The sequence below is a fragment of the Pleurotus ostreatus genome (assembly GCF_014466165.1).
Source record: "Pleurotus ostreatus strain PC9 chromosome Unknown scaffold_6, whole genome shotgun sequence".
Taxonomy (NCBI): Eukaryota; Fungi; Basidiomycota; class Agaricomycetes; order Agaricales; family Pleurotaceae; genus Pleurotus; species Pleurotus ostreatus.
Genome location: NW_023503161.1, coordinates 2,255,397 through 2,281,352, shown reverse-complemented (window position 1 = coordinate 2,281,352; position 25,956 = coordinate 2,255,397). Strand labels below are relative to the sequence as shown.

The following is a 25,956-nucleotide window of genomic DNA, read 5'->3' as shown; positions in this document are numbered from 1 at the left end:
AGGCGGAAAACCGACAGCGAAAGTTGTAAGGATGCAGATTGGGGGAAAGGTGAACCACGCAGCGTGGTGACTTTTGTGCTACATTTTCGCAAGTTGCCGGTCGATCCATAGCGCCCTTGGCTCACTCGTTACAACCGCTTTTGGTTGTACATCGTCAGTCATTTCCCACGCCCCTCGTTACAACCGCCTTTGGTTACAACTTGCGCCGTGTTTCGCGGCACCGGCACATCCCGAAAATCAGAGTATGAATAAGCGCGTTCGGCATTTTGGGGCCCTTCTCCTCCTCCTACACCGCCAATTATTTGGGATGTCCACGTGAGAACCGTGTGGAACAGTCGCCAGATATGGGCTATGAGAGCGCCCAGTCTCCCGAAGAGATCCCTGGAAGAGCAGTTTCCTCCATCATGGGATAGCCCTCGAGAGGGCTATCGGTAGGAGCTCTGACGAGACTCTCCCCAAAATCTCAGGCTATGAATCTCAGCCAGTTGTTGGTCATATCTCTGACTGAGATCAATAGACCATTGCCACGTCCTTCCGTGGCTTGCTTTATGATCTCATCCTTGGCCAGGGATTCTGGTTCTTTGCACGCCGTGACACGAATCAGGGTTTGGGATCAACATTAATCTTTATTTTATTGTATAGATCATTATAGACATGGCGAGGCATTCATAATAGACATATTCAAGTGCAATTAGAAGTTTTCGAATGTAAAGAGTGAGGCTTCGGATGGCGGGGTGGCGCCGGCGTGCAATGGATACGAGAAATCGGGACACAGGCGGGGACCAGCGCAGATGCGGCTCAATCATTGTCTTCCTCGTCAGTGTGTTCGTGTGATTCTAAACCAGCGGATTGACGATCTCGAACTGCTGTGGAAATGTTAATTTCTCCATACTTCTTCATGTCGTCTTCAAGAATCTTGCCGAAAAACCTTATCAAAGGGTTGTAAGAATTAGATCAGAGAATAGTTGTGAAAAAACCTCACTTGGACAAAGCCCGTGCAGATTTATGCTTCTTGCATGCATCGGCGAGCTTTTTATCGACAATTTTCCAGTAATTTGTGCCTGCGGATGGTGGATGGGAAGCTACAAGGCGCTGTCCATGCACCATATGAATATCAGAATGCCTCAAAGTGAATCAACACACCAAGAAGGCAACCCGCCCGCACAGCTCCACGGTGGTAGCTTTGACGGCACTTTCGTTAAGCTCGATCAAGCTATCACAAAGGTCGACGATGTTGATCGCTTGAACGCGCTTGGTCGGATCCTCTGGGTCAGCTTGTCCAGTCGACGGCACCAGCTATCACGAAGATTCAATTGCTGCAAACATAAGCAAAACACGGAGCTCACCAGTCCCTTCATGTCATGCCGCCCATCATTAAACTTCTTACGCAGCTTGCTCGCAATTGCGTGGTACTTATTCTCACAGTTCTTCATTTCCTTGGTAAATCCCCAGGCAGGATTCGCTTCGAGAGCAGCCTAAGCACACATTCCAGTCAGCAATAACTGGCAAGGGTTGATTGTGCACATACCAAGGCTTTCTTAACCGGGATGTCGTCATTGACATATGCCGAAAGGTTAGGATCAAGAAGAGTGCGGAATACAACGATATCACACTTCTTCTAGAAACCCATTCATCATCAGCAATAAGGAAGTTTGAGGAAAGATGTTGAAACAAACTGCAAGCCGAGTCGGAATCACAAAAACCGCATCCGGCGGGTCAATTTTGGCGACTTTCGAGTGCAAGCTAAGCAGGCTTCCGGCAAGGACAATGCGCTGTTGCATCGGAGTGTACTGGCATGACAAATTTTGATTATTGCAAAGCATAATGTAGTGAGAAAACTCACCCTTGCGAATGCTGACAGGTCATCGGCTTCAGTTTTTGGTAGTTTGTAGGATCGCACGACAGTATCCACGAAAGCTGAACTGTCCTCAGCTGGGCGCTTGCGAGCAGATGTGATATTGATCGGCTGCTCCTGAAGATCAAGAGTGGCTGGAGTTGGTGAGGTGGGTCTGGAACCGAGCGGTGAGGAAGTGCGAGGTGGTGAATTTGAACGAGGAGGAGAGGAGGTTAAGTCCATGTTCAAATAATCATCGACATCTGCCATCGCGGAACAGCAAAGGAAGTTGAAATATCCGAGTCTTTGAAAGGAGTGTGGAGACAGTTGGAAGGAACGGAGCAAAAATGGAGAATGAGTGAAAGCAAAAACGAGCGAACGGAAGGACCGCAGTGCGTTGCATCGCGAGGCGGCCTCGAAGCTACGAAAGTCTGGGCCAGCCAAACGAGCGGAAGCGATAGCAAAGGCGAAGGCCACTCGTGCACGTAATAAAGCAGCAGCCGAAGGTGTTGCAGTTTCTCCGTAGTACTCCGCCTATGTCACTATGTTATCTGTATTAGAATCTCTGGAATAGCTCGCTGGGATCTCTCCGAGAGAGCCCAAGAATGGCCGGAGATTCTCGGAGACCGGTGATCAAACAGCGCTTGGCCTGAAGTCAATGCGTCGTTGGCTCCGGAGCACGGCAAGAGAAGCCGGCCAACTCTCCCACTAAGAGCCGAAATGATTGGCGGTGTACATGTGACCTGAAGATTTGACTAGCCTTATTGCGTCTTGCTTTGTTGCAAGCCTCCCATACTTATAATTATCTGAGCCGCCAGAATGATTTTTTGTGCTCATCTTTCAACGTGTACTCTCAACTCTCATATCAATGGCGCTGGATCCCCGTATCATGGCTGTCTGGTGAGTAGAAAGCCCAAGAACCTAGGGAATAGACAAATCACGGCTCTCATATAGGGCTCTGAAGCTGGAAGGCAGCTCGCGAGTGAACGTAAATCCTCAACATGGCATACGTATCACCAACATCTCCTTGGATTTCTCGTCTGTTCCATTGTCTTCAGATAGGACGGTCGTCACATTGGAAACTGGGCAACTCCCTGAGTGGAATGACGCCAGCAAGGATTCCACAGCGGTCAAGACAAATGTGATTGTATTGGGCTCGCTCATGCCCGAAAGGGTACTTGCAGCCGTATTCATTTTTGTACTGAATTCATGGATTGATCCCAGGTCGAGCATTTGATCACGAATCTAACCCTCGAGTGTTGTAGGCCGTATGTCTTCACAGTGAATGGGGCGAATGGCGTGTGCCTTTCAGGCAACCTTGTGGGTAAGCTCAGATACATCGTATTCATGGCCTTCCTTGCTACTTGAAGCAATAGACACCATATACCGCAACCACATTCATGCCGGTGAAGTTCCCCGTCGCATCCATGAACAGCCGAAGTCTATGAACCCTGCAGCTAACAAAATAAATACACAAGACGCAGGCCAGATCTTCCAGTCCCCAAGCACCTCCACTCAAAGCTCCGCGACTCCTGTCCCCCTGCAAGTACCCCAAGGCGCTGTTGCCCCCGCAAACGGCGGTCCCTTATTTGGTGCTCAATCTCCGTCGAAATCGAATGGCAACCCCTACCAATACGTGGCCACCCGTCCTCCCCATGATGATCGTATTGGTGAGCTCTACCTCATTCTTGGTCGTCCTGGCTGAATTCGAGCGCTAGAGAGCGGTTACCGGGGTTTTCCCAAACCCTCTACAACCATGAAACCTATCGCCAACAACGGGGATCCAAAAGACACTGGCCTGATCCCCCAGCCTCCAAGCGCTTCCTCTCAACGCCCTGTGACCCCCCAAGTGCCCCAAGGTGCTTCCATCCTCGCAAACGGTGGTTCCGTGCCGGGTGGTCCTCTCCCTCAATCTGTGCCGACTGTCAACCCCTACCATTATGCAGCCATCCATCCGCCTACAGGGGATCGCGGCATTGGTAGGCTCTGTGTCGATATATCCCCGCTCATCCTGGCTCATTCGAGTCTCAGATAACACGCATGGCGGCCAGTTCCAGCGCTACCTCGAACCTTTCCCTCAACGTACTATGGAACCATTCCCTCAACGCACTGTGGTTCCTGTTCCTCAGGCGTTGCAAGGGAGTATCCCCCCCATGGGCGGCAACCCCATGGCGGGCGCTCTCTCTAATGTGACCCCCCACATCGACAACAGCCATCATGGAAGCTTCCATCCGCCGAAGACTCTCAAGAGGAGAGCTGACCCCGTCGAAAACGGCCGGAGATCTCACCGGGACAACACGTCTCTTGGCGATTCGCAACGGGAACCGTTGGCAACCAGTCGATTAATGGACTTTAGATCGCCACAGCAGCATCTGATCCCATTCAACTTCAAGCCTATGGATAATGCCCATGGAGGCGCGCCTGCCTTCGGTGCCTTACGCAATACTGCCCCAAGCATGCCTGAGGGCACCAGTATTTCAGCTACCACTTACAATAAGGGGATTGGTTCATCGACAGTAACTGTGGGATCGATTGTAGAAATAGTCTGGTACCTGGTACATGCAGGGGAAAGGTATGGAAAATGTCATGTAAGCGCTCTCCTTCTCCTGAATATGGATACTGATGAGGCGTATAAACAGGGAACTTACACTCTTGGCAAGAACCTTCCGAATGTCCCTGGACTAGCAGAAGGTATTATAGGAATGCGCTTGCACGAGGAACGTGAGATACGGGTGCCTAGTTGGATGTCGCAACACCCCTCAGGTGAAGATACATCGATTGGTATGTTGGCGATGCATTATGGTGTTTAGCGCCACTGATTATTGGGCTTACCATAGAGTGCCGTCTTTTTATGCTGGACAATTCGGGGATTGTTTCGATTCAAGGACAACGTGGTTAAGCAAGCAGCGGCAATGTCTCCGCAGCCGATGTATTGAATGATTTCACAAAGAAGAAGCACTGTCTGGCTTGGGGACGAGAGGTTTCGACAAGATAGACACACCGATCGTACAACCAGTACATATATTCTTTATCTACTTCATATCAGAGCTCTAATCGCATAACTCGGGAGCCCCGCAAAGCTTCTATCGTGTTATGAACTTCCTCTGCGCTTGAAATTGGTCCTTCCCCATCTTGAGCGTGGAGCCTTACATGTTCCACGGCCTGAAAAGTTTCGAAGTTGAAGCGGGTGACCGCCAATACATATGAGTGGGCTCGCTGTAAAATGTCCAGGTCTAGCGATATACTTGCTAATTGCGCCCTATTCCCTCCAAAAGTAGACCATATGGACGACAAGGTAACTTCGTATGTTTGGCGACGTGTGCCGGCTTCCTTGTTGACGAGGTTGCCCAAGTGGAGAAGACGGGAGTCGAAACGGCTGAGAATCGCCAAGGTAGCATCAGAATGAGAGGCTACGGTGCGGGAGAAGCGGTTGAATGCTGACACCACATCGCTAAGAACCACTGAGGCAGAAGGGTTCCTTGAACATGACGGGAGTGCGATGACGAGGCTGGCGATTTTGCAGAAAGCGGTGTCAGGGCCGAGCCACTTGACCACCATCGTTGAACTGCGGATGACGTAGCCTTCAAGATCCCTGATTCTACATTATCTCATTAGATCTAATGTCAATGTCTAAACGATCGTCCGAACTTACTGATTAGATCCACCTTCTACCAGGTGACGCAGTTGTAAGAGGGAACGAGACAGATCAAGTATATCCCTTTCGTTCTCCGTGAGGAAAGGACCAATAACAAGTCTCGAAGAAATATTGCTTGAATGGACGAGGAATGCCACGTTTTGAGTTTCCACGTAGATATTCGATAAATTAGTGAGGAGCGGAGGCGCCAACGTGGAGTATGCCTGGAATTGAGCTGCACATTGCCCTAACTCCGACGAAAGGCCTGATAATTGTGCGATGAACTCCCTGGAGCTCAGCATGGCTTCACAGAAGGAGGTTGGTTTCAGGCCCGCATAAGAACACAGCGAGCGTGTGACACCAGACAGGAGAGCCAGGAAAGTGAAGCCGGTAGAAAGCAGAAAAACGCAATTGACGATGATACGGTGACCCATCACAAAAGAAGGGACGACGTAAAGGAAATATAGTAACGGGGCGATTCGATACCAGACGACAGTGGAGGGAGTAGTGAGGAAGGCGAGTTGCATGTCTTGTGGCTTCATTGTCTAGAATCCAATCCCTTTATATATGGGGTACTGTGGTCCGGGGCCCAAGCTGGCGGTCAAGGCTGAGGCCACCCACGAAGGACACTTTTTTGATGTTGGTTGAGTCACTAAAGGTGGTGAGATGCTACGCAGATAAAGCTTGCGAGGCGGTCAATCCATGGCACAAGTTAATGTTGCAACGGCACGGTACTTCATTCTCATTCGCTGACTTTCCTTGACCGCTGAGGCACATATTGGGATCAGATAATATAGGCGATAACGGGTACTAGTATTTACTACATGAAGATGTCAGGTTTGTGGTGTACGTGGATGAACATATGGTTGAACATGGGGGGAGGAGAAAAGCTTAGCAAATGCCGAACGCGCTTATCCATACTCCGATTCTCGGGATGTGCCGGTGCTGCGTGACACGGCGCAAGTTGCAGCCAAAAGCGGCTGTAACGGCGGCGTCGACGATACAACCAAAAGCAGTTATAACGCAAGTCACCCTGGGCGCTACGGATCGGCAACTTGCGAAAATGTGGCATAAAAGTCACCATGCTGCGTGGTTAACTTTTCTTCTTTCCCTCCCACCTTACAACGTTCGCTGTCATTTGTGGTATTCCCCCTTCAGTAGTTGGTCACGATATGGCTACTTATATATATCTTCCGGCGTAGACTCGTTTGTTTTGATGTTCGCAGGGTGTACGATGCTTGGAATGCGTAGACCACCCGAATGCGTGTGCCATCTGCGATTCTTAGAATGCTTACGATACGTAAGCTCCGTACGCTGCGTACGATGTTCAGAATGCGTAGACCTACATGAATGCATAGACCACTTGAATGTGTGGGCCGTCTGCTTAGAATGCGTGGGCCATCTACGGTGCTCAGAATGCGTACACTGCTTGAAGACGGTCATTTTCTATGGAGCGCCAGACTATAAGAGGGATGCTGATCATGCCATCATCTGTCAGTATCCCCGTAAACATCGCTCGCACATACGGATCACCCTCCAGTCACAGGCATGTCTAGTGACCGTCCCGCAGCCCCCACGGGCTTAGAGGACAAACATTTTGGATACACACACGAAGCTGAAGACAAAGACGCCAAAGACGTTGACGAAGAAGAATACGAGGCCCAAGTAGCATCTGGCAATGAGGTCCTGCTTGATCCTCGCTGAGACATAGATGTCGCTGACGTGATTTACATAGCGCCGACTCATTTGTCCTCTCGAGACATGTCACGACTCGATCCCGTTCCCCCTACCAACGGGCATCAAGAACCTTCTGAGCCGGTATCACCTCAACGATGACTCGTCAGAGGACAGCCCCTCAGACGAGGTTACAACCTCTTACGAGCGATTGAACGCCCAGATCAGTCTTTGCAAGGCGATCAATCTCGTTCACACCGAAAAGGCCGCTTTGCGCTACTTTAATATGCATGGCTTGCCGACGAAAATCGACTTCGTTGCACTTCCTATACGCATTCTCGAATTTCAGGATGCAATCCAAGAGCGAGCAACGAATCGAGAGCGCCTTACGGACTGCTTCATATGGAAAAGTCTGCTCAATCATACCAGCAAGAAGGGGTTGACCCTCAGCGGGATCGCACGTTGTGGCATGGCCCAATTGCCGAGTTCCATCATTTCATTAGCTCGTCCTGGATAGTATGTCTCGCATTAACCTCTGGACCAATTCACTAACTGTATCCCTATAGCTACGGCAATAAAGGAGCTCACATAATTGAAGCTGTTGTCCTCAAGCTAGTTGATCCAATGTCTGATGCATTCGCGCCCCTTAGCCTACAGGCCTTTCGAGCTCTCTATCTCATCCCCTATGTTGCTACCCGGCTAATTGCGCAAGACAAGCATTGCAGCATTACAGAAGCATGGGACTTACTGATTTCTAGTGCTGGCTATGGTTCAATCCTGCAGCGAATAGAGGACGAAGACGAAGACGAACTCGACGACATCGTCCGCTCAGTGTACCTCAACCCCACTAGTTACATGCGCTGCACTGGACCGCGGCCGAAGGTTCCTTCATATTCATTGTCTATGTATTGGCATACTGACTATTACCCCTCGTAGCCACGACCTTTAAGGAAAAAAGAGACCCCTGCGGCCGAACCTGGCGATCTCGATACTGGGCCTTGTCGAACCAGTGCACGCTGTCATCCACCCCTTCGCGAGCCACTGGAATTACCCCAAAAACGTTACCATCTTCGCAGTCATACAAAACAAGTGTTAACGACCGTCACTACTGACGACGCAAGCTCCTAGCTCTCATCCTTTCACAATCTGAGTAACACTCCCAAACCCGGCCCCTGTATCCCCCGCAAAACAACTCCTAATTTCGCCGCATGCGGTATAGCTTATACGTCTGAGTCTGCTGTTGCGTACCGACTTCTTGCTCTACGCCCATTATTCGGAAGCTTTATGTTACGCAGTCTAAACATTCTATTGAATACGGGAATACGGGAATCCTGCTGCCCGTAAATCAATGTAAGATGAGCGACATCTTCGCGGCTCGTATCGGGCTTCTGCTATCCTCTTGTATGTAGCAGGAGGTGGGTCCTATGCTCAAAGGGGGGTCGACTTGGAGCCTCAACATTGACGATCAGTGTCTGCAAATCAGCTGCGCATGATGGTCGCTTCGGTGCCCCCGGCGGGCGTCAGGAAGGGCCTGCTCAGAGAGTCTGTCGAAGGCCAGCGGCTTAGATCGTTAGCTGATCGAGGCCTAGCTGGGGTTGAGGTCATCGTGTTGAACTCTAGGGCTCGAGCGACTCCCTGTGCGAGTTGGGCGACGCGCCCCTGGCGCATTGGTTCGTTTCGCACCCAGCAGTTCACTTTTTGTCGTCTATGGCTCTCTTACACCGCCTGCCGAGTCCAATCGTTACACGAGGCGATATACTTGAGCTCCCACAAGATGATCAAAAGCTCTTTGACTACTTCGTTCAGGACTCCCAGGCTAAGCTGAACAAGGACATGGTACTATCACGGAAGAAAACCCCCGTTCATACTTGTTCGCATATCGCGCTCCGTAGCTCTGATGGCTTCATATACGTTTCGGGCAATACTGAGATTATCTGGGGAGGCCTGAGGCAAATTTCGTACACTTTGGGGAGGCCCCCTCGGCAAATTGTACATATTACATATCAATGTTTACTTTCGCTATTGAGTCAATTCATACATTTTGGGCCCAAACTCATGAGTACACTTTGGCCGACGTACTGATCATGCTGTATTACCTTGCTTTAGCAAGGTCCCCCCTCACAAATCTCCTTTTTGGGCCAAACATCTGCAGTCATGTGATGGTTTGTAGAATTAGGGGCCCCAGTTGGCACTCCCAGCACCGAATGAGCCTGACCTGCGGCCAGGCAAGTGGCAGCATCAATTTTATTTACGAAACTTGAGGTGAAGCATGTAAATTATCGGACAACCCAACAATAAAGCATGGTCCTTGATTATCTGAATATTTACCCCTGTTGACTCTGGGAGTATGCACATGATACATAACACAGCCACGCACAACGCAAGCGACTTTCCCAAGACTTTCCGTACGAGAATGAGAACACCTCGAAGAAAGAAGAACAACTCAAACCAAAAATATGCTACCTGGACAACGAGATGAACACACCGAATACCATGAATATGTAGTCGGTGAGTTGGCTCATGTTATAGCAAGGCCTTAAATGTCACGCTCTCTCTACATCAGAGTTCTTAGGGCCTGGAGATCGAGCAATCAACTTCAACTATGACGACGACGCCCAAATACACGAGGACATGAGAGAGCAGGAGCCTGTGGAATGGCCGAATGACCTTTTTTCGCCATATGACGAAGCTACAACCTATCAACTACTTCAAGATTTGAAACAAGCAAAAGCTTTCGTCTGCCGCGTGTTGGTGAAGGTACAGTTCGTCCAAGATGTGTGGCCAGTACTTCATCTTGACATCGATGTATCTTCAGCCTTGGAAAGAGGTAGAAGTTATTCAAGAAGTTGTACTGAAGAACTTGGAGGCTCGGACAAGAATCTTCTCGCATCGGAAAGTCAAAGGGGTGGTCTACGTTCTACCACGTCCTGACATGGCGGAAATCGACAATTTCTTCAATGTCGTATCGAGCCCGGCTGTCCTCCGCACCGAATCCGGTGCTACAATCAAAGAGGCTCTTTCGCATACGGAGACGAAGGTTCTTCTTTTCAAACAGGAAAATCCAGCTGAGCCCAATGCGGGAGGACTCGTACGCATTCACGGCGACGATACGTACGAGAACCTGATGGCATTCGTGGTCGAAGTCGAACCATGTTCTCAAGTGGCTCATCTATTGGTACTTCGGGCTCCGTATAAATATGTCGGCAATGAACCCGAATATGATGGATTCCCGAGCGCAAGAATTCCCGAACTGGTCACAGAGAACGGCCAGCTTGCGCATGACGGCCGCATGTATGCATTTGGGCTCATGAGAGGAAAACTTCCCTTCGACTGTTTACAATGCGGAAACATTTGCCCTACATTTCAAGAAATCGAGGCGCTTGAGCGATGCCCATACGACCCGGTTCGACAGGAGGCTATTTTCCACAAGCGAAACCAAGTATCTAATGGCGACCTCGTCAGGATCATATCCGGAAGGTACCAAGGTCTTGTGGGTTGGGCTGACGATTTGCGAGCGGAAAGCTGTGGTGTGATGGCGAGGCCAACAACTTTGGCAGCAGATACCTTCGGAATCGAGATAGCAAAGGAAGATCTACTGCGTCCGACACTCAAGAAAGGAAAAGACGTGCTTGTTATCAGAGGTCCCTTCGCGGGAGTGAAGGTAAAGGTTGTCAAAGATCTGGACAGATTTCATGTTCACGCGAAGGTGGTCAAACCTTCCGAAATAATGGTTCGGGTCAAAAGCTGGGAGATTATCAAATACGCAGATGTCGGCGATTACGTTGAAGTGGAAAGTGGCCCATATAAAGGTTGTCAAGGCTATGTAGGAGCAGATCAGTGGCAAGCGGCGAGAGTGTTTGTCGACGATCTGGTCGAGAGACACTTAGGGGACATCACCCTCTTACATTCCTGGGTACGGTTTGGAAATATCGCTATTACTCATCACTCACAGCTAAGATACAGGTCGTCGTTAACTACAACGACCTAAAAACAATCCAAACATGTCGCACGGTTGCGCCAACTGCGCCCATTGAAGAGGAAAGCAAGGGTGGTTCTTTGTTACAACGATCTTTGGCGGGGATGGAGGTGGCCATCGTCTACCACAAATTTTTGAAGGGTACCACAGGCCGAATCATTTCTTCGTCCATCATCGAGTCGAAGCGGGGGAAAAGACGGCTTGTATACAATGTGGGCAAGCTTCGCGACAATTCCTCCTACACCTATCAAGTCAAGGAACGTCATCTTCGTGAATTATCGTACGTATGGTTAGATGTTGAGTGAATTCTCTAATCCGACATATGAACCCAGCACTGGTTTGCCGATAGTGATCGCCGCACGATTGCACATGATCGATTCGAAGCCGACGGAGGCTCGGACTCCGACACCCCCGATCGTAGAGGATGAACAGCTTGCTTGTGACTTCGTCGAACACGCACTCCGCGAACGAGTTCCTTTTGCCGTTGACACCCTAGACTCGGACAATCACTATGACGAGACCATACAGAATAACCTTCCAGAACAATCCTTTCAACGTGGTATTTACATTGTTTGTTTGGAGAAGTACATGCCTTCACTCATCTTTGTAGGTGCTTGGATCCTGCATGAAAGACTGAGGCACAAGAAGCTTGAAGTCCACATCAGTGGGACTCGCGACAAAATAGTGTTTAGGCAAGGAAAGCTCGAAGGCAAAGACGGGTACCTCGTCGTGACGAGTCGCATCTACAACGTCGAAGCTTCGGTACTCGTCAAGATTGATTCATCGGCCAGAGAGCCAACGACTAGAATCCCTGTGAAGTACCTTTCGCCGAAATATTCAGACTTTCCGATCGGAACGAGGGTTGTGATCATCGGCGGCGAGGTGCAAGATGAACATTCTCGCGATCACGAAACATGGATCGGGTCTTACGGGGTAGTCGCCCCATGCGCTTACGACCTGCATCCAGAGTGTAGGATGGTGTGTATAGCGCCATCTGGACTGTATGCATATTTTCCAGTGGACTCATTGTGTCCATCAGGTGGCAAAGCTGAATGGCAAGGTTATATATATTGATAGGTTATTGATAGGCAGTTATGCGAGTGGGTTTGGGCTTTCCCATCTATCTAGCATCAGTTGAATATATCTTGTTTCTTGTACCTTGGAAATGAGCATCATCACAACAATCAAGTTGATGATGCAGACGATGACGGCACGGACGAGGACAAGGACGGCAGGGACAAACTCCAATTTTGCCTGTTGTTCTTGGTAACTGTCACATGATGGGGCCAGACGCTGAATTGTTGCCAGAACTCGCGATGCGCGCCATCCATACTATTGGAATGTACATCTAGCCGTAGTCACTGCTCGTCTACTTTCCTCAAATGTTTTTTTCCATACATGTTTATTCCTTTTCTCCTGTACACGCCGAAGTGATCTCTGGTCGCCAATAATAGTCCCCTGAACGCGCGCCTTCGGCGCTGGCTCCCTCACTCTCAGCAGTCCAAGCTCTGCCTGGGATGATCAAACCAAGGTGTATAGCCTCGCGCATGAGTTCTGTCTTAATTCTGGACTCCCTGTCGACTGCCCCAAATTGCAACCAAAAGTGGATGCATCTTGAGTACATACATTTCTGGCGCAAACTCAATCACCGCTTGGCACGAGTCAGTTTCAACCAAAAGCGGATGCATTCTGGGTACATCCATTTCTGGCGCAAACAATACCGCCTTCAATGGATGGTTACCGGCGACACTCATATATAGTGACCATCAACAACATAGCATTGTCTCCCTGTCCGTACCCATTGTACATACGTTAAAGGCTAAATGCATTGACAAAGCGGAGTGGGACGGTAGCGACTCGGAAATGTAGCAAGATATATTGAATATCGGCTTCAAGGGAGCTGATGGCCTTCATGAGCGGTGAGGACAGTTGCCAGGTCGATACCTGATCTTTCCGGTGCAAGTAGCCGTATGCCCTGGAGAATCTCGACCATATCTCGCAGTGGTCGCACGGCCATCTTCTGCGGATCCTCGAACAACCAGTTGCGACACAACGGGCATGTCTCTGGAATCTTTTTCTCCTTCTGCCACTGTAGCCACTGCTTCAAGCAAGAATCGCAAAAGTAGTGCTGACACTCGCAAGTGCTATCAGATCGACAATTTAGTTTCCCTATAATTACAATAACAAGGGGATAACTCACCTGACGGGCCATTTGATTGTGGTCAGGCATATACTGCAGTCGAGTGCTTGGAATGCTTCTCTAACTTTGAGTTTGGCCTCAAAGAATGAATGGTCTCAGTTCATCTGAGAAAGTTCCAAGTCGACACACCTGCATCACTAAACTCTCAAGGGATCTGATTCGCTCCGCCATACGCGTGTTTTCCTGTCATCCATTAGCAAAGGAATCATGCTATAGGTCCACAGCGTACTTCAGTCAACTCGTATACTTGTTGTTCTAACTTGGTAGTGGTATCCGTAGACGCGACAAGGACGTACTCCTCTTCAACGTCACGAGCTTGGTCAATGCTGAGGCCTGGCTCGCTGGCCTCCAGAGTGTCGAGGAGAGTGTCTGGGAGTGGCATCAGGCTCAGTGGTCTTCGGGTTGTGTTGAAACGCATGACAGAAATGGGTGATGCTGAAGAAGCAATGATTGGGGGTTCCATCGGGAGGTACAGAACTCCTCGCGGGGGCGTGAATGATAAAGCTTCAGTCTATTATTCGCTTGGGCCTTATTGACCTCCCGTACTGACCTTGTGTTTCAAGGCTACGTAAAAGCAAGGTGATTGCCCTTCGTACTAGCGCATCTTACTTTCTACTCGCAGTGATCCGGGAGGCACAATGCAGTAGGTCGACAATCGGACCTTTAAGAGTGCCACTGGAGATGATAAGCTATATAAGGAACATTGAAGTGGCGACTGGGTGCAATAATTAACCATGTCCAAGCGGGCGCGGTCTATCAGTCCGCCTAAAAGCCCTATGTCCAGTCTCAGCGCCTTGTCTTCCAAACGAACGAGGTACTCTACACCCGAACGCACACGATCTTACTCCCCCCCTGTCAACCCGCGTATAAACGTCGCTTCAATTCGAGGGGCCGTAACTCAACGTCGCCTGCGTCACCTGAATCGGGATGGTTCTATTGCGCGCCAACTTCCTCTGCATCAACCGCTGACTCGGGAGCGTTATATTGAGCAGGGACCTTCCATTCCTGTCTCTTATGGCTCGACATCTGGGCATCCAGGAGCCTTTCCCGTCGGGCCAGCCAGCACATACGGAGAACGTAACACCTACCGCTCAGGAGGAACCTTGCCTCTATCTGGACACCAAGGATCGGTTACGGATGGGCAAACGCAGGTTTCGCGACCGAATAGTTCACGCGGAGAACTTCAGATCCGCTTCGCAGCGGGAAACGTCGATGTAGAATATGAGGGGCCATCAGATGGGGAGTCGTTGGATGAGGCGTCATCGGATGGGCAGTCGTTGGATGAGGAGGAGTCGGATTGGGAGTCATCAGATGGGGAGTTCAGCGAAGAAAATGGAACGGATGGGGACGTCTCGGATTTGTCGGGCTCTGAGGTATGGACGGTCGTTGACGACGATGAAGAGTGGAATAATCTGAGCGACGACGACGACGACGAGTGAGTGTGCAAGCTGGAGTACTTGTGTTCCCGCCCCATGGGTGCGATTGGTTCGTGTGCCTGTTTTACACTGATCTGGTAGCATAGCTCGCAATTATCATAGATATCATGATCATTGTGTTCGTTGCTGTCCACTTGTATGAGACACGCTCTGAGTCGTGCTTCAAATGCCCCTGCCGGCTACGATGCCTATGCCGCCTATGATGCCTAACCCGCTTATATTGCCTATGATACCGACTCTCCGAGCCGTACGTGGGTAGACACGTTAACGACGGTCGGACATGGGAGGAGGAGAAAGGCTCGCGAACGTCGAACTCGCTAACGAACGAACACTGATATACGGAATGTGCCCGTGCCACGAAAGTTGCAACCAAAAACGGTTGTAATGGTCGGCGCGGGTGATTGGCCAGCATGATGTGCAACCAAAAGCGGTTGTAACGTGTTGGCCAGCGCTACGGATGGATCGGCAACTTGCGAAAATTTGGCATAAAGGTACACACTGCGCGTAATTTACTTTTTCCTTTCTCTCCCACCTGCATTCTTACGACTTTCGCCGTCATATGTGGTATCCCGCCTTCAACAGTTGGTTATGATAGTTACTTTTCACATAACATATACTTTTCAACGTAGCCAAACTTGTTTGATGTCTGCAACATACAGTATCTTAGGAATATCACAAGAACTCTAGATCACTCCTACGTACGATTCTCAGAATACTTAGACTACCTACAATGCTTAAAGTGCGTAGAACACCTGGATGTGTGGGCTGGTGCTCAGAATGCGTAGACCACCTGACTGCGTGGGCCATCTACGGTGCTTAGAGTAACTATGGTGCCTACGATGCCTACGCTGCCTACGCTGCCTACGCTGCCTACGCTGCCTACGGTGCTTAGAGTAACTATGCTGCCTACGATGCCTACGCTGCCTACACTGCCTACGCTGCCTAGAGTAACTATGCTGCCTACGATGCCTACGCTGCCTACGCTGCCTACGATGCCTACGCTGCCTACGCTGCCTACGCTGCCTACGCTGCCTACGCTGCCTACGTCGCCTACGCTGCCTACGCTGCCTACGATGCCTACGCTGCCTACGCTGCCTATGAGGACTCTGAGCGGCCCAGTTCCTGATTTTCGCATCAGGGCAGAATTCGAAGACGTCAAGGCTCTCGAAACTCGCAATTCGGACAAGGTAGCAAGCCTACTGGAGGAGCAGGCTAACACCTTATCCAGCCTCGAGGAGGCACGAGCGAGGGAGAGGACCTTGAAGCCTGGATCTGTGCTAGGTCGGCGAGGGAGAGGACCTTGAAGCCTGGATCTGTGCTAGGTCGGAGAGCGATGAGGTGCAATACGGAAGCTGCACGCGAGAAGGACAGGAGCAACGTTTCCACGAATTGAAGGCCGTTCTGGAGGACACCGAACGCCAGCTCAAGGATGTGCAGGCAAGCGTGGATGTGGGCAATACTGATGCCATTGGTTTACGGGAGGCAAGCACACCATGTTGAACGCCTCCTGCGTGAAGACCTCAGTGCTGGCAGGACCTCCCAAATTAGCTTCGAGCAACGATTGGAAAGTTCGGAACAACTCGTCGCACAGACAACAGTCCCGAGAGCTTGTCTCTGATTGGTTCTACGTTCGGTGCTTCTTGAGTGCTTCTTTGAAGAAGATCCGACAGGCGCTCACGCGAGGTGAATCGATGCACGCACAGCCAATAGGAGGGCCTCAAGCGGAGGCAAGATGGAGTTGCACTTATGCCAGTCAACGGTTCTGTGGGCCGGCCATTGGCTGTCTGGATGATGAATCAACCTTGACGTATACCGAAGCTTCGACGTCGCGAATACGACTCGTCACGATGAGGTACCCATCTTTGCCTTCGAGATCTATATGCCCTAAGAACTCTGACATGGAGGAACAAAGCCAAAGTGCATTCAGGAGACTAGATGGTATCATATTAATCGCATTATGATGCAAAGGAGAGATAAGGAGAGTAAAATTGTGAGGAAAGGACACCGGTAGACAAGCAGTGACTACGGCTAGATGTACATTCCAACAGTAGTGTTTACCTGACGGCTGGTGCGGAGGGTGAGTTTTGGTAACAATTCGGCGTCTGGTGCCGTCATGAATCTGGCCAGGCGGATGAAGACCCAAGACACGACGAATAGTACACAAGCGAAGAAGATGACCCCATCCTCCTCCTCCTCGTCATCGTCGTCGTCGTCATCGTTATCACTTTCCGTACCCATCGCGGTATCAGAAGAGCCTTCGTCGTAAAATATAAACAACAGGAAAAGGGCTGCGTGCAAGGTTTAAAGATGAACGCAAACTCGGGGGAAAGAACTTCCATACCATTAGTGCCTGCCATATTTGTCTTTATCATCTTGGTCCTGGTCACTCCCTTGGCTTTGGTTCTCGGCTACAGCCGCGGGGGCTGCTTCAGGGGCGGCCAGACGGTTGCTAGACATGCCTGTGACTGGAGTGCTTGTGAGTGATAGATGAGATGTAAGTTATATCTAGTAAATCGTAAAATCAAAGCCGAAGCCTTTATTATTGCCTTGAGGCTATTCAGGGCCTACTGGCTTCATGTTAGCACCCTAGACTATATGGAACAAAGCAACATCGAGCTTGCTTTCTTCAGGACCAGCATCCGAATGTGCCACTCGCTATACAGAATAACCAGCGATATGCGGCTGAACGTTCACTAAAAACCTGCGAAATTGATAGTGCATCGTACATACATATGCGACCTCCCCACCCTTACGCGCCTGCCTTGGATGCTCGCAAATCCTCACGACTTGCGAAAATATCGCCCTCTTCGTCACAAATCCCCCAGGAATCGACCACGGTATCGATAGACCTGCCTCCGCCGCACGAAGCCTCTTCAAGGGATGCGCTCAAAGGACCTTCTCTAGATGCCACTGCGTCACTCGCATCCAGTGTCAAAGGGGTCAAGAAAGCCAACAGAGCGAATCTACAACAGGTGAGATAGAGATGTTGATGCTTTCCTGCGAGCTGACCAGGCGTACGAAGACCCGGTGGGCTTTGAGTAAAGAGAAGCGACGATGTGCAGAACTTGATGCAGCGAATCAGGAGTTGTCTCAACGGATGACAGTGGTAAGTCGTCACGTCGCTTTCCTGGTGTGTGCCCTGATGTTCCTAGATTACTGCCACTCTTGCCCAAGCGCTCAGGTGTGGCATTTGTCACGATTACATGGTAGCGGCTTCCACGTTGGTGTTCTCATTTCAGCCAATGTACTTCATCTGACCGCTTGTAGCACGTCTTGTGGTCATACCTTTTGCACAGGCTGCCTTGCGTCATGGTTTCGATCACAGATCCGGTACAAACTGGATGACTACGGATATGGCCGTATATTTGAGGACAATGCCTTCCCAAGAAACGCCGAAGAGAGGAGACTGCTTCAAAGAACACTCCAGGAGGACATGTCATTTGCAGAGGCAAAGGAATGGTTTGCCTATAGATGCCCGACGTGCCAAGGGGACGTAACGAAGACTCCTTATGAGGTACACATGATGAAGGAGATCATGGAGTCCTTCGCGGTCAACGTCTATCCTGATTTAGAGAATTCTGCGCTAGGTAGGGCTGCGAATGCGGTCGAGTTTGCGGGCCTCTTCGTAGATGGAGATTTGTGCTAGATAAATTGGATGTGACTTTGTGATACGTTCGTATGAGTCATGACCATGACATAAGGAACTGGGGTTGTTTTCGCTGCACGGAACGATTGTTTCTAGAACTTCCGAGATCAACAGAAACGTGTTTGTCTGCACAAAAACCTGTGTAGAATAGAAAAGACGGCGATGCTTCCATTCCACGAACTGGGGTACTAATGAAACATGTACACGAGGCCTTGAGGGTTGAAACTTTGAAAGCAAGGCGCGTTCGGCGGTCTACCTTCCATAATTCTAATTCGACGAACCAAAAGAGACATGAACTCGGCAATGGACCAATGCAGGTTGTGGGGTGGATCTGAAGAATTCGTAGCCGTCTTCGACGACCTGCGGAACGAGGTGAATAGTGCCTTACGGAGATATTGGCCGAACCTACCTAGCGTGCTCTACATATTAAGTCCATGTCTTGTTCTTGCAGGCATCTCGACACGACATCGGGACCAAACGTAAACGAGACATATATGTTTATATTCCTCTTCCATTCATTCATTGGTGGTATATATGATATTTCCTGTCTCTTTCAAAATGTGTATTAATGCTTACCACTTGAGAACGCGGGTTTAGGTCAAGGTTGGCTGCAACAGAGAAGGGGGACCCTGCGGTTCGATGACCTCTTCGTGGTGAGCTGGTGCGTTCGGATATATCGCGGAGGGTGAGGTCTCAAACATATGTCGACAGGATATAGATTCTCGCAATCAAGAAACATGGATCGGGTCTTATGGGGTAGCCGCACTATGCACTTATGACCTGCACACGGAATGTAGGATGGTGTGTATGATGCCATCTGGACCGTGCGCATATCATCCAGTGGACTCATTGTGTCCATCGGGTAGTAAAGTTGGATGGCACGGTTATATATATTGATGCGCTGTTGTGCGTGAGATATAGTACGAGTAGATTTGGGTTTTCTACTTTTTTCTACAAGAAATTACTCCTCGTTATAATTAATTAGTTCTCTCAGCTAGTCAGTTTGTCTTTACATTGCTCTGCCAGTCTGTTTTCCACTCTTCTCCGGGACCACAAAGCCACCATACCCTGACAGCGGGGCCCCCATCTCGATAGAAACGCCAGCAAGTGTCTGAGATTTCGTCCCTCGCATAAAGTTCGATGCACTGCAGCGTGGGCAGCGCGTTAAATAATCGAGTCGGAAGGTCTACTGAGCATGCCCAGCTTTGGCGTATGAATCGAATACATCTAACCCGAGTAGACTGGACAGCGGCAAGAAGCGGTTGCCGCCCTATTTCATCAAGGGATCGCGGATCCCCACGTAGTTCCCAGCAGGTTATGTTGGACAGTATTGGTGCATATTTCGTTATGGCACATTCCGTGTAGGGCGACGAAAGCGTGCGAATAGTATTCACCAATGGCCTCAACCAGGCGAAATCTACAGGGGGGCAAATACTTGCCCATCCTACTCGCAGGGAGGTGAGCGCGCGTCCAGGAAGCCTTCCCGATTCATGATCAGTGTCGACAACGAAACTGAACACGTCCTTCTCGTCTTCCAAGCGGAACGATAAGAGGTTGGGGAGGACCCGAAGGACGATGGCGAGATGTCCATGATATCCCCAATGGTCGTCCGCGAAGATCGAGAGATGTTTGATATGTTTTCGCCGGTACAGACCACCCGTGACGAGGCTACCCAAAAATGAGGCGATGGGACACGGAAGGCGTTCGTTTGACGGTCGAAGTACGACATCTTCGTAAAGAATGGGCTCAGCGATTGTGTTGAACATCGCAGACGAGAAGAGTAGCGCGTGCAGCGTCTTGGTGTCCACCTTTCTGAAAATCATCGTAAGTAGTTCAGGTGGGAGTAGGGACGCCATTTGAAGTTTTTCGAGTTAGAGCCCGGCCTGAGTATTATATACACGACGGAACAAAGCAATGGAAATCAGGACTAACTCAGTGAGTGCATCGCTATCGTGGCGGAGCAATCGATCAATTAAGTGGCCGGGATCACGCTCGACTATCAGTGATGGGACACACTGAGTTGTTGCCAGAACTCGCGATGCGTGCCATCAATTACTGTCAGGATGTACATCTAGTATTTTTCCTAAGTTCATCCTCATTTTCTCTTGTGCACACCGATGTAAAATCCGATGGCTTCTCTAAATGAACACGCCTTCAGAGTTCGCTCTCACCCACTCCAGACAGTCCGAGCTGTGCCTCAGGGAGAATCAAGCTAAGGCGTGGACAACATGTGATGTGAAGTATCGCTACGCATGCAGACATTGCTTGCGTATAAACTCGTCGAACTCGCTTATTCATACTCTGATATTCGGAAAGTGCCGGCGCCGCGGCAAGTTGCAACCAAAAGCGGTTGTAACGCGCGGAACGGAGGACGGAACCGCTACCAAGCAGCGCCGCGTGCGACTGCTTGGACCCGACTTCGCAACGCAAATGAGGGAGGAATGATTCTTGTTGTTGTTGATAGGTATGTCTATATATACCAGTAGTCTATGTAAATAAACACACTGGTTCTGCTAGTAACTAAAGTAATACCTACGAAACAATGTGCCGCAGCAGCTCGTGTTCGAGTGCTCAGACCGAACGAGGAAGTAAACGAAACGATGATATACGTACAAAATACCGTGTATCAATGATTGGACACGGTCCGATCCCTACACTGTTCGCCACGTGTGTTCGGTTTCCGTCTTTCCTTCCTGCTTCGTCTTTTGGTGGGTACACCACACATTCCCAGTCCTTGCATTCACACGGTGAATGCGACTTTGCGCCTACAGCACTGACCTACATGATTGGACTCTAGTTATTGAACATTGGTATACTTATACTAATTTTACTCCCTCCAAATTCATGCTACGCCTATATCTTCTTAATCAAAGAGACTGTCCTGTTATTTATATCAACTGTAAATGCCTAGAAAGTATAAACATGTAGTAGGGGCACCAAAGTTCGAAAGAATTTCCAAGACAATTGTTTGTACAGAGACATTCAAGAAAGTAGACTCGTATTGGCGGAAGTCCAAGGCACCCAGGTTGTATTTCATGGAAGAAATCTCCACAAATTTGTCCGTAGGGTTGAATGCCGTAGGTAGAAGACCCGTATTGCTGAAATAGAATGGCGACCTGAAGCCAGTGACATTATGAAGCGCTAATGTGTGAGCCTCGTCAAGAAGGCCCCAGAGAATGACGTCTCTTGGTGCTCGTTGTGCTGACATTTCGGAAATGATGTCTGGTGCCACATGGTCCAGACTAAACTGGGAAATCACAATTGGCTCTGGCAAATGTACGGCGAGATAGCCATGGGCACCAGTGAATTCCCAGCATTCACCAACACCGATATTGTCTTCCAAAGCCACGTACGGTAGGGCTATGTTCGGCTGCCAAAAGTCAAAGCCTGACAATGATGTAAACATTCGATGTATTGCATCATGCTTGATTAGGCCATGTGTCGTGGAAGTCAATGATGGGATTACTGACGCGCCGGCCGCATGGAGTGCAAAGTTACGGATGGGTGTAGGGGATGTTGGACCATGCAATGATACGTGGGGCGGGGGTACGAGGGGGTCCGTACTCGAGATGGAATGAACCGCGACGAGGTTTCCGATAATCGTAGGTGCGAGCAGATTGCAGGCATTTGGATTGCACGCCAACTTGAGAAGGCCGCGGGCATCATTATTTGCGCAGAAATTTCTAGCGTAATGGCAAATGATAACGGAACCAAAGGTCACACGGGTGGCGGATGGAAGGAGAGGTATCACTGCAACAAGGGCCAGCACGAACAAGAAATTTCGCCCCAAACGGTAGAAGGTTCTTCGGAAATACGGACGCTTTGTGAAACTTCTCAACACCGTGGCTTGTCCATACAATAAATAAGGCTACATACATTTCGTTGGAGTCGAGGCAGTGGAATCATGGCATGTGCCTCGAGCCCGTGCTGGATTGGAGGGTTTCGAAGGAGGTATGTGGGGAACGGCATCAAAGATAATGAACATCGAGCGGCAACTCCGTCAACACTCTTATGATAAAGTATGTTTACTCGTGTTGTTATCTCAGGGAGGAAGTGGCCACTGAGTACCATGAGGTCGTAATGGTCTCGCCACAAAGGACCTGATTGATCATAGCATGAAGAGGTCAATGCATACGGCAATTATAAGGAGTCTTCCACCAGACTGCTGCAGTAATTCTTACTACTATCGTGATGGACACGACAAGTCCCGTCGATTTCAATATGCACCGAACTGAAGAAGATCTGGCCAACGGTCGTGCTCATGTACACAACAAGCGATACGGCGACCATACCCCTCCGACGGGGGTTGATTACGTAGCAAGCAAGAGGCAGAGACGCGACCCGCCACTCCAAGTCCGACGCCGCCGACGCTCTAAATTGCCTCCTTACTGTAAGCTGTCCTCGCGAACAACGAAATCAGGGACTGACACTGTTGTACAAGATAAACTGTGTTTCAACGAAGATTTACTGGGCAGGGTTTCTGAGAGGAATTACCCGCCTGTGTTACCAGGCGACTTCGTCATTTGGAAACAACAAATAAACTCACACTCGAGATATTTCGACGATGATGATGTCCAAATGGAAGATATGGGTGATCCGCGATATGAACATAGCATCCCGCCTGGAGGGGGTGCACCAGCGAACAAGCAAGGTACCGAAGATGCATCGGGTTGGGGCGGGATCAACAGGGGAAACCAAGGACAGCAAGGGAACAGTCTCGAGAATGCGTCAGCGTGGGATGGGATCAACGGGCAGCAATGTGCCGAGGATGCGTCGAAGTGGAGCGGAATCAACAGGCAGCAATGTGCCGAGGATGCGTCGAAGTGGGGCGGAATCAACAGAGCTACTCGATCTCAAGAGCAACAAAGTAGATCCGCGGCGCGCAATGGGGAAAGGTCTCATCAAGAAGATGAGTCTATGTTAGCAGACGACGAAGAGGAGTTTTGCGAAGGTAGTTGCATATGGGAGTACAAAGATTCAGCTCATCGTAGGAAAGTACGCGATCAGCGCAGCGATTTCGTAAGAGCCTCACCCAACCTTCCTTCCTCAGCCAAGGCTCATCCCCCTTTCATTTTCAAATTTCAGGAATTTGTCTGCAAGCGACTGAAGCAAACACCAGTGAGTGATCGAACGCTGCCTGTTACTTGCATCGCTCAATCAAATTGTAGAATACAGCAGCGACGTTTCAAGACTTGTTGGGAGTTATGCAGGTTACGAGGCCTCTTCGCAGCCCTGAACCCTCTTTGCCCACACCGGATGCAAGTCCTCGGCGACCCAAAACGACAAGGAGAACAAAGAGACCACAGCAAGCTAGTGACGATGAAGATCGTTGCTTTGATCCTGTCAAACGCGATTCGTTTCAAGTCCGGCTACATGTAAGCAGGTCGCTCTTCTTCCTCGAGAGTTTTCTGACTTCCTGGAAGGCCGAACTGAGAGATTATTGCGATATGACACTGCTGCAATTAACGAAAGTTGATCCAAGGCCCCTTACTACTCCGACAGCAGACGAGATCGAAAAGTTCCGTCGCGATCCTCGTCTCGCCCCCGGCCCAGATCTTGCGTCACTTCGACTCGACTTGAAATCCACAAACTGGGAGTCATCCGTCTGGAACCTTGCAGCTGCTGACATGATCGCGGATGAATTTGTCCAGGATGAGGAGTACCAATGCAAAAACAAAAGAATGGTCCGCGAAGCTTTCAGGAAGCATTTAAGACAACTAAGAGATCGCTATCGCAGACAAGAGTGGCAAAGGACCAATGATAAGGAGGCAGAGGTGAATGAAGCCCGGTCGTTACGCAATCTTCGCAGATCTAATCGACGACGGTCGGTGGGTTTTATTCTGCAATTGCATCGTTTATTTTTCCTAACTCATTAACAACAGCTACGAGAGCGCCGCATCAAAGGGATTAGGGCCTACCAACGTATCGCCGCGAAGACTGACCAATACGAGAAGCTAAGTCAGTTTGAGAAATTGTTAAGCGAAATGCCACTAGATGCTATGAGTGGGGATGAATCGGACCATGGGGTGTTTGTGAGGAAGAAATTACCTTGGCGTTCCCCCGATACCAAGGTCCTCGAGTGGTTTCGTGTCCTTGATGGGTTATACCTGTCCACTCGTTTCGCCGACAACGATAAACCAATCCCCGGGGCATTTCCAGCTCAACGACTCCTCCCGAACGGTATCCTTTACGATGCCAACCCCGTGCCGCGGCTCCCGATAAATTTATATGATCCTGCTTATCTAAACGGGCTTGACGAATACGGGATGGCTCGTCTTGCTCCTCAGAAGGCAATAGATCTCAGCTTTCCTCCCCAACTGCAACTGTAAGCGAACTACTTGATTGCGCCCGTACTCGTTACTAATGTTACTACTACAGCGTAGCCGCTAGGTTTAGCGGTGTTCATAGTGGAAACAGGAAGCCGTTGCCTCGTGATCATCCGTCGCTCCGAAACTACCGCTCAAGCTAGTGCTGGCATCTGGTATCCTTACCGCAATTTTATGTAGATATGCTTGGATAGCAATTGCAGTTCGGCGTGATGGACACAAGGGCTGATATATATACGCGATAGCTCAATAGTGATAAATTGCAGAGTACGATTATGTTGGTTCGCTTGGTTTGTGAACTGACCAGCCGCGAATCTAGCTGATAATAAAGCCTGAGAGCATCTGGGCTATGATCATTGAACTGATCACAGCTCAACATGAGTTCATCTATGATTGCAATCTTTGATTCCTATCTACTTGGGACATGCTGAGCAGGCGAAGTATTCTACGAGTGGTTCATATGTGGACATTGTGACGACGGTTGTCCATCCATAGTACCCCTGATTCGTCAACCACTTAGGCCTTTTTTATTTGTTATCCCTACCTGCTTTCGCACATCAATTCGCTTTGATGTACCATTCGTTCATATACCATCGCATCGCTATCGATTTGCTTTCCTTTTGTTTTGTTCCACTCGAGTTTTCATGGTATTCACTTATACTTTCATTCCTTGGCACAATTGTTCGTAAAACATCTGATGTGCGACATCGCTTCTGCTTAGACCATTTCTTCTTTCATCGTCACTGCACAAGTTGCAGTCCAATGCTTTCAGTAATGCACGGACGTCTACTATGATTATCTCGAACCACCGCAATAATATGGTCTCCCCTGACCGCTAGGGCACACATTAGAACCAGATGATATAGGCAATGATGGGCACGGATATGCTGACTTCGTGAATACGTCAAAGTTGTACTGTGCGTGGATAAATATACGGTACGGACATACACCGCCAATCATTTCGGCTCTTAGTGGGAGAGTTGGCCGGCTTCTCTTGCCGTGCTCCGGAGCCAACGACGCATTGACTTCAGGCCAAGCGCTGTTTGATCACCGGTCTCCGAGAATCTCCGGCCATTCTTGGGCTCTCTCGGAGAGATCCCAGCGAGCTATTCCAGAGATTCTAATACAGATAACATAGTGACATAGGCGGAGTACTACGGAGAAACTGCAACACCTTCGGCTGCTGCTTTATTACGTGCACGAGTGGCCTTCGCCTTTGCTATCGCTTCC

At 49.7% G+C, this 25,956-nt stretch overlaps 13 protein-coding genes across 13 annotated transcripts; 7 read left to right on the top strand and 6 right to left on the bottom strand.

The window, feature by feature from the left end:
- Window positions 1–798: 798 nt before the first annotated feature.
- On the bottom strand, window positions 799–2,104 carry PC9H_008936 (uncharacterized protein; the record flags this gene model as incomplete). Its single annotated transcript, XM_036778443.1, has 7 exons — window positions 799–928; window positions 983–1,092; window positions 1,144–1,296; window positions 1,347–1,475; window positions 1,529–1,618; window positions 1,677–1,790; window positions 1,844–2,104. The coding sequence occupies 7 exons, from the start codon at window positions 2,102–2,104 to the stop codon at window positions 799–801; spliced, it is 987 nt and encodes a 328-aa protein (XP_036629871.1).
- A 598-nt stretch (window positions 2,105–2,702) lies between these two features.
- PC9H_008935 (uncharacterized protein) lies at window positions 2,703–4,733 on the top strand (the record flags this gene model as incomplete). The annotated part of the gene is made up of 8 exons (XM_036778442.1): window positions 2,703–2,734; window positions 2,789–3,008; window positions 3,059–3,158; window positions 3,211–3,504; window positions 3,553–3,813; window positions 3,866–4,422; window positions 4,474–4,615; window positions 4,672–4,733. The coding sequence occupies 8 exons, from the start codon at window positions 2,703–2,705 to the stop codon at window positions 4,731–4,733; spliced, it is 1,668 nt and encodes a 555-aa protein (XP_036629870.1).
- Window positions 4,734–4,876: 143 nt separating this feature from the next.
- PC9H_008934 (uncharacterized protein) lies at window positions 4,877–6,010 on the bottom strand (the record flags this gene model as incomplete). The annotated part of the gene is made up of 2 exons (XM_036778441.1): window positions 4,877–5,432; window positions 5,487–6,010. The coding sequence occupies 2 exons, from the start codon at window positions 6,008–6,010 to the stop codon at window positions 4,877–4,879; spliced, it is 1,080 nt and encodes a 359-aa protein (XP_036629869.1).
- Window positions 6,011–7,016: 1,006 nt separating this feature from the next.
- Window positions 7,017–8,270, top strand: PC9H_008933 (uncharacterized protein; the record flags this gene model as incomplete). Its single annotated transcript, XM_036778440.1, has 4 exons — window positions 7,017–7,151; window positions 7,204–7,658; window positions 7,709–8,024; window positions 8,079–8,270. 4 exons carry the CDS (start codon window positions 7,017–7,019, stop codon window positions 8,268–8,270), a joined length of 1,098 nt encoding a protein of 365 aa, XP_036629868.1.
- Window positions 8,271–9,598: 1,328 nt separating this feature from the next.
- On the top strand, window positions 9,599–12,399 carry PC9H_008932 (uncharacterized protein; the record flags this gene model as incomplete). Its single annotated transcript, XM_036778439.1, has 8 exons — window positions 9,599–9,650; window positions 9,715–9,899; window positions 9,958–11,055; window positions 11,106–11,398; window positions 11,451–11,677; window positions 11,729–12,096; window positions 12,158–12,218; window positions 12,308–12,399. 8 exons carry the CDS (start codon window positions 9,599–9,601, stop codon window positions 12,397–12,399), a joined length of 2,376 nt encoding a protein of 791 aa, XP_036629867.1.
- A 610-nt stretch (window positions 12,400–13,009) lies between these two features.
- Window positions 13,010–13,736, bottom strand: PC9H_008931 (uncharacterized protein; the record flags this gene model as incomplete). Its single annotated transcript, XM_036778438.1, has 4 exons — window positions 13,010–13,262; window positions 13,319–13,395; window positions 13,448–13,501; window positions 13,548–13,736. The coding sequence occupies 4 exons, from the start codon at window positions 13,734–13,736 to the stop codon at window positions 13,010–13,012; spliced, it is 573 nt and encodes a 190-aa protein (XP_036629866.1).
- Window positions 13,737–14,052: 316 nt separating this feature from the next.
- Window positions 14,053–14,964, top strand: PC9H_008930 (uncharacterized protein; the record flags this gene model as incomplete). Its single annotated transcript, XM_036778437.1, has 2 exons — window positions 14,053–14,753; window positions 14,898–14,964. 2 exons carry the CDS (start codon window positions 14,053–14,055, stop codon window positions 14,962–14,964), a joined length of 768 nt encoding a protein of 255 aa, XP_036629865.1.
- A 629-nt stretch (window positions 14,965–15,593) lies between these two features.
- ATG11_2 (oligomeric, coiled-coil, peripheral membrane protein) lies at window positions 15,594–16,254 on the top strand (the record flags this gene model as incomplete). Its single annotated transcript, XM_036778436.1, has 3 exons — window positions 15,594–15,941; window positions 15,983–16,035; window positions 16,077–16,254. 3 exons carry the CDS (start codon window positions 15,594–15,596, stop codon window positions 16,252–16,254), a joined length of 579 nt encoding a protein of 192 aa, XP_036629864.1.
- Window positions 16,255–16,782: 528 nt separating this feature from the next.
- On the bottom strand, window positions 16,783–17,111 carry PC9H_008928 (uncharacterized protein; the record flags this gene model as incomplete). The annotated part of the gene is made up of 2 exons (XM_036778435.1): window positions 16,783–17,042; window positions 17,096–17,111. The coding sequence occupies 2 exons, from the start codon at window positions 17,109–17,111 to the stop codon at window positions 16,783–16,785; spliced, it is 276 nt and encodes a 91-aa protein (XP_036629863.1).
- A 375-nt stretch (window positions 17,112–17,486) lies between these two features.
- On the top strand, window positions 17,487–18,400 carry PC9H_008927 (uncharacterized protein; the record flags this gene model as incomplete). Its single annotated transcript, XM_036778434.1, has 4 exons — window positions 17,487–17,726; window positions 17,777–17,860; window positions 17,907–17,974; window positions 18,022–18,400. 4 exons carry the CDS (start codon window positions 17,487–17,489, stop codon window positions 18,398–18,400), a joined length of 771 nt encoding a protein of 256 aa, XP_036629862.1.
- Window positions 18,401–19,398: 998 nt separating this feature from the next.
- Window positions 19,399–20,256, bottom strand: PC9H_008926 (uncharacterized protein; the record flags this gene model as incomplete). Its single annotated transcript, XM_036778433.1, has 1 exon — window positions 19,399–20,256. The coding sequence occupies one exon, from the start codon at window positions 20,254–20,256 to the stop codon at window positions 19,399–19,401; it is 858 nt and encodes a 285-aa protein (XP_036629861.1).
- A 1,037-nt stretch (window positions 20,257–21,293) lies between these two features.
- On the bottom strand, window positions 21,294–21,806 carry PC9H_008925 (uncharacterized protein; the record flags this gene model as incomplete). Its single annotated transcript, XM_036778432.1, has 1 exon — window positions 21,294–21,806. One exon carries the CDS (start codon window positions 21,804–21,806, stop codon window positions 21,294–21,296), a length of 513 nt encoding a protein of 170 aa, XP_036629860.1.
- Window positions 21,807–22,591: 785 nt separating this feature from the next.
- Window positions 22,592–24,955, top strand: PC9H_008924 (uncharacterized protein; the record flags this gene model as incomplete). Its single annotated transcript, XM_036778431.1, has 5 exons — window positions 22,592–22,790; window positions 22,842–23,518; window positions 23,569–24,228; window positions 24,283–24,725; window positions 24,907–24,955. 5 exons carry the CDS (start codon window positions 22,592–22,594, stop codon window positions 24,953–24,955), a joined length of 2,028 nt encoding a protein of 675 aa, XP_036629859.1.
- Window positions 24,956–25,956: the final 1,001 nt, after the last annotated feature.